The sequence below is a fragment of the Mus pahari genome, chromosome 4 (genome assembly GCF_900095145.1).
Source record: "Mus pahari chromosome 4, PAHARI_EIJ_v1.1, whole genome shotgun sequence".
Lineage (NCBI taxonomy): Eukaryota > Metazoa > Chordata > Mammalia > Rodentia > Muridae > Mus > Mus pahari.
This window is the reverse complement of record NC_034593.1, coordinates 86,872,099-86,878,472: the sequence shown is the minus strand read 5'-3', so window position 1 is coordinate 86,878,472 and position 6,374 is coordinate 86,872,099. Positions and strand designations below refer to the sequence as shown.

The following is a 6,374-nucleotide window of genomic DNA, read 5'->3' as shown; positions in this document are numbered from 1 at the left end:
AGGGAGGTGGGGTGACAAATACACCCTAGATTGGGAAGGGAAAAGAAAGAAGAAGAAACAAGGGCTGTTTCAAGCTCTCAATTGTAGAACACTTGCTTAGCATGTCTGAGACCTGGAGTTCAATCCACAGGCCCACCCACCCCAAAAAGCAAAGAAAAGGCTAATGTAAGGCAGTGTTCAGTCACTACATTAGTAAGTGATGGTTCTGGACATCCAGCTATTACAAGAGTCAGTGTCCTCTCAGTATCCTCTAGGGTTATGAACTCAGTTAAGACAATGAAAAACTGTATCCATGATAAATTGAGTCTGCTTATCCTCAAAGGACAGTCAGATTCCCCACACCATTCACCCAATTTAAGGAATTATGCATGCCTACTTATTCTGGGTCCCTGCAATGAGATTCTCGAGTCTACAATAGAATTTATCTTTTTAAAAACCTTCCAGAATAAAAACAAAAAGAAAAAAAAAGAAAAAAACAAAAAAAGAAACAAACAAAAAAAAAAAACCTTCCATGTGTCCTATGTAGATATAATCCTACAAAGATCATGTTACCAATGTTTCAGTCGGTTTACCAATCACAGAGAGAAATTTGTACTGAAGTACACTTAACTGACCTGTTTTTTCTGATAAACATTTCCAAGATAACCGCCTGAGATTACAGATTTAAAATGCCCATGAAACAAAATAAAAGCCACTAGTTCCCACATAAATCAAAACTAAATCTGGCCAGGCATAGTGGCACACACCTTTACCCTCAGCACCGGAATAAGGCAGAGGCAAGAGGATCTCTGAACTCAAGACCAGCCTAGCCCCTACATATTGAGTTTTAGGCCAACCAGGCTTATGCAGCAAAACTCTGTCTCAAAACAACAGCAGCTGGACACAGTGGCACCACCTTTAACCCCAGCACTCAGAGGCCGAGGCCAGCCCAGTCTACAGACCTAGTTTCAGGACAACCAGGGCTACCTAGAGACCCTGTCTCAGGAAAAACAATAAGTCTGACTGTATCACCTTTTCCTGAAAACACAGAACAACACTGATTAACTACTTACTGAACACCACAGTGACTGAAAGTAACATGGACGTTAAAAATTGCTAAAGCAGCAGACTCAGTAAAAATCATGTGAGACAAGGTTGGCTCGCTGGGGAAAGGCACTTGCTGCCAAACCTACCCCTCTGAGTTTGACCCCCACAAGATCCATGTGGTGGAAGGAGAGAGCTAACATCCAAAAGCTGTCTTCTGACCTTCACAATGGCACTATGGTACACATTCATACACACGCACACACACAATAAACAAATGTAAATAAAAACTGAAAAGAGGAAGATAATATATGTTAAACTCAAATAGTTTGATTTAGCCATTCCACGATGTACTCATATCAAACATGTTGTACTCCATAACTACAATTCCTCCTGGTCTTACATATTCTCAAGCTGAATTATACCTGTCCTTGAAAATTCAATCTAATTCTATCCACCTCATATGTCCTAGGTCTCCAATAACACCGATGCAACCATGTCTTCCTTTCTGAAACTGAAACCACGTATTATCTGTCCTCACTTATTTTGCTGCCGTGCACTGTATAACCTTTCTGTGAATCAGTGACTTCGGATAGACTACACAGGGTAATTCCACTAACAATCAGGTTGCTGGGGTTGGAGTGTAGGGGTGTTACCTGTAATTCCAGTAACAGGAGGCTTAGGCAGGAGGTTCTGGAGTTCAAAGCTAACCTGAACTATGTAAGACGGTTTAGAGATATAGCTCTTACTTACCTAACAAGTACGAAGGCCTAGGCCAGTCCTCAAACCTACACTGAAGTGACATTGCATCCATTTTAGTTTATCTAAGTAGATTCTGCAAAGGCTGCACAGGATGAAAATCACCTAACTGTATTTCTCAGAACTTGTCCCCATCCTTAAACAAGGCATTATGATTGCTAATTTATCCATGTTTGCCTTGTCTTTCAAAAAAAAGAAAACTAAAACTTCAGTCCTTAAGAACAAGACCACACCTGCTTTCACTCACCGCTAGGGCATCCCGTAGAGAACCCTGTCTTTTGCAGGCAGCCTTTGGTTATATTACACACTGAGAAGCTTCAACTTACAAGTCAAGCTTAACAAGCAACGAATCAGAGTTAAAAAAAAAAAAAAAAAAAAAAAAAAAAAAAAAAAAAAAAAAAAAAAAAAAAAAAAAAAAAAAGAAAGAAAAAAGAAAACAGCAAAGATCATCCATTCATCTAACTAAGTCTTATAAAAATACCTAAAAAGCCTTATCCAAATCACCCTTTTGAAATGAAGACTTCAGGTAAGAAAAGGAAAAAGACATTTACATTTCTCACTCTGAAAGGCAAATCCTTGAGTGCACACTTACAGATCCAAGGGCTAATGTTTTTTAAACAGGGCATCCATCACATTCAATAATATGTCACTGATCTTACACACACAGTGGCTGAAGTCCAGACTCCCTCTCTAGAGTGTGAGTTCTAATATATGCTGGGGAAAAAATAAGGTATACACTCTTTCCCGAATTGAAATATGGCAGACAGCACATCAGCATAAAGTGAAGGCAGCAAATGAAACCAATCCACAGCAGATGGAGCTAATTATGACACAGAAACTGAGTCGGCCTTCTCGCAAAAGTGCATTCAAAGCCTGGAACGGAGCTGCACACTTTTAATCCCAACCCTAGGAAGGCAGAAGCAGACAGACCTCTGTGAGTTCTAGGCCAGCCTGATCTCAATAAGCAAGTTCCGGGACAGCCAGGACTACATGGTGAGGCCTTGGTGCAAAAAGCAAACAAAAAACAGAAAGATACCATGTATTCAAGATACCGTGATTATAAAATAAAGTATGACATAGCCACTCGTTTTAAGAAATCTCGCCACGGAACAAGAAAAAGGCTTATAACTGGGGGCACTGGCACTGGCTAGCATGCTGCAGAAGCCTTTTCTTAAAGCATAGCCCTACCTCTCTATTGGCTGACAGCCTGGCAGAACCAATTTTATATCAGAGAAAGCAGTCCCAACATTCTGTTCTTTTTTTGTTTTCCTGGACAGAAAAAAAAAAATGGAGGGGGTGGGCTAGGAAGATGGAGCTAAAGACACTGGCAACGTGATATCCAAAATAAGTTGAAACAGTACGTCCTACCTTCTTCCCAAAGCCATTTCCTTCAATAGCAACAGGGAGCGCAGTCTGCAAGTCATTGGTACACTGCTATTTTCACTTTCACAAGAACCCAAAACCAAAAACCACTTAAGAACAAAATCTCCCTCTTCCCTGTTACCTTCCAAACCTCCTCTTTCTGTACTTCAACAAAACCTACTAAGGAGTCCTCAGGAACGTGCTATTTCGGCTCACTGAGGATGCAGAAGGGGGAGGATCTGGTTGAGAAGTGGGAGGAAAAATAAAGAGTAGGTGAGACGCAAAAACGGAAAGAGTACAGGGGATAGGTCATCGCGAAAAGACAAGGAAGGGGACTGCGAGCAAACTGGGCACAGATTTGCCTGAGAATTCACCGAGAAGACAAAAAAAAAAAAAAAAAAAAAAGATGGGGGTGGTATTAAAGAGCGGAAGCGAAATGAGGGGCAGATTGGAGACGCCGCGGAAATGAGGGCTAGGCAGGACCCTGGCCCTGATGCCTAGGGCTTGCGGCCAGTGCCCGGAGACAGCAGGCAGCAGGTACCGAGGACACCGGTGTCGAGGGAATCACGGGTGTGCGGGCAGCCTAAGACCCGGTTTCCAGCCCTAGGAGCCAAGGACCTACGCGGTGCCGGAGCGCGGGACACACGGGGCTCTTACCGGTAGTTTGGGATTGACCTCGCCCTTACAAAAGTGGCAGAAGAAACGGTGCGCGGCGACAGCGGAGCCCGCGTCCGCCCCCGCCGCCGAGGCCTCCGCCATGTTTCGCCTCCGCCGAGGATGTCCGAAAGGGCGGCCGGCGGTCCCTCCCCAGGCCGCTACCTCCCGTGCTGCGGTCGCCACCGCCGTCACCGCCTCCTCTGGGCGGCCCGCCGCGCCGAGGCCCGCAAGGGTCACGTGAGTCCGCCCGGCCCCGAGAGGCCCGCCCGCCAGCGGCCGCGCGACCCGAGGCCCGCCTCCCGGCACCAAAGGCTGAGGAGAGCCCGCCCGCCGGCACCTCAGACAGCCCCTGGCCGGTCCTCCAGCCTGCCAACGAGAGGAGAGAAAGAGCGTCCCCGGAAACCACCGACACTGTCGGCTAGAGCGGCCCGTGCTCCGACCCTTCCGCGTCCGCCTGGATGGTGCTCTACTTCCAAGAAGGGGCGATGGGCTGCTCCTGAGCTTAGACTGCTGGCCTCGGGAGGACACTATTTGGAGCTTCTAAATTAGCCCTGATCCTGAGGTTAGTGAAAACGCTGCCGGAATGAGGAGGCCCTGACTCAGGGCCAAGAAACAAAATCCGGAACAGAAACTTGCATGAAGGGAGAGGAGCCAGGAAATGCATTCGAGGATGCCAACTGGTCTAAGGATGTTTCTCCAAAGGCGTGTGGCTAAGTGAAATAGTCTTCTCTGCGACACTGTGGCAAGAGGGACAAAAATTTAGGTTCGAAAGAGTTGGAGAAAGAGATGAATAATGGCAGGTAGCAGCTTGTGATAGGGAGGTAATTTCTAAATCAACTACACCCATTCCTGCTTGTGTCCCATGATGTCAAAATATAATATGGTTCTCAATAGAACATAACTTCATCTCCTAATTGAAATACCCTGTTCAGAAGCTCTTTTTTACTTTCTCTAAGTCGTGGTTTATGGCTTGGGAATGATACTTTGTACCCCCACTGGGTCATGAGCCTTAGGTCTTTGTATCTGTGACAGAAAGCTATTCATACTTTCCCTCCCCCTTTGCCTTTAAAGGTCTCACTCTGGACCAGATTTGCTTGGTATTTATTATGTAGCCCAGGCTGGCCTTCAGTTTATGACAGTCTTCTAGCTTTAGTACTGGGAATAGAGATGTTTAGCCACCATACCGAGATGAATCCAGTCTTTAAAGATTCTTGGAACCACATATACTCCCATTAAAATAAATGGCATATGTAGGGGAGGATGGCTTGCCTTTTGTTTGTTTGTTTTTGTTTTTTTGAGATAGGATCTCATGTAGCCAGCCCAGTTTTGAACTCAATATGTAACCATGAACTCCTGACCCTCATACTTCCACCTCCTAAGTGCTGGAACTATAGGCTTGCACTACCATACCTGGCTTTAGAAAACAAATGTGATGTCTAGTTTTCTAGTTCTTTGTTTTGGTGGGTGGTGGGTGTATTACCCACCAGAGTCTTGCTGTATAACACAGACTGGATTTGAACTCACTTTGTGCCCCAGGTTGACCTGGAACTATTGATTCTTTGACTTTGGTCTCCTGCGTGCTAGAATTACAGGCAGTGTACACCATCATATCTGACCATTGCAATTACTAAATGACAGCACATTAGGAATATTTTATGGTAGTTATATTGTACAAAGTCATTTTAAATGTTGGCATAGTATACTCTCTTAAGGTTATACTATAATTTATTGATAGATGCTAGATTGTTTATGTCAATGCCAGTATTGTGAAGAGAACTCATGGCGTGTTTTTTACTACATCCTTGGAACAAAAGATCCCAACTTATAAATATTAAGGCAAATGTATGCCTTAATATAAAGGGTTTGATGTATATTGTCAAGTTGCCCTCTAGAAAATAAAATACGTGAATTTATATTGTTCTTTCCTAGTTCTGAAGCTCCAAGGACAATGACTCAGGCAGAGATTAAACTGTGCTCTTTGTTGCTGCAAGAGCATTTTGGTGAGATTGTAGAAAAAATTGGAGTCCACCTAGTCAGAACTGGAAGCCAGCCACTTAGAGTAATTGCCCATGACACCAAAGCATCACTGGACCAGGTATGTTTAGATAAGAGAGTCTGCTCTCTTCAACTTCTTCAATTCATTTCCTTCAAGTACCCTTGAATAGGAGTACTCCTTCCCCTAGAAAGTATAAACAGAGACAGCCTGCCCTGTGGTCAGTACCACGGTGGGTGGGGTGGGGTGTGGTATTGTACTTAGGCACTGTGTACTGCCGCTTATGGTGTTCCTAGCTCATCTTGGCTGTTCCCATGCCACACTCATGTATTCACAGTAAGTCTACTGGTGGAGTAGACTGGTATTACTGGTGCCTTTAAGTAATAGAGTGATAGAAAAAAGTAAACTGCGATGCCCATCCTGCCCATATCCTGACTACATTATAGTGACAATTTGAGGTTTGGTTTTTTTTTTTTGGTTTTTCGAGACAGGGTTTCTCTGTATAACCCTGGCTGTTCTGAAACTCACTCTGTAGACCAGGCTGGCCTTGAACCCACACGCCTTTAATCCCAGCGCAGAG

At 44.5% G+C, this 6,374-nt stretch overlaps 2 protein-coding genes across 3 annotated transcripts in view; one reads left to right on the top strand and one right to left on the bottom strand.

Moving 5' to 3' along the window:
- The window catches only part of Rnf115 (ring finger protein 115), a 60,498-nt gene extending 56,396 nt beyond the window's left edge, over positions 1-4,102 (bottom strand). The window contains exon 1 of one of the 2 annotated variants that reach the window (XM_021195848.2): positions 3,802-4,102. In XM_021195848.2, the coding sequence (XP_021051507.1) occupies positions 3,802-3,903 (102 nt within the window). In that variant the 5' untranslated portion in view covers positions 3,904-4,102. The remainder of the gene's footprint in view (positions 1-3,801) is intronic. The other variant, XM_029537518.1, reaches the window with a different exon arrangement.
- A 44-nt stretch (positions 4,103-4,146) lies between these two features.
- Positions 4,147-6,374, top strand: part of Polr3c (RNA polymerase III subunit C) — a 16,178-nt gene continuing 13,950 nt past the window's right edge. Inside the window, exons 1-2 of the mRNA XM_021196145.2 lie at positions 4,147-4,363; positions 5,731-5,896. Of these exons, the coding sequence (XP_021051804.1) occupies positions 5,750-5,896 (147 nt within the window). The 5' untranslated portion in view covers positions 4,147-4,363; positions 5,731-5,749. The remainder of the gene's footprint in view (positions 4,364-5,730; positions 5,897-6,374) is intronic.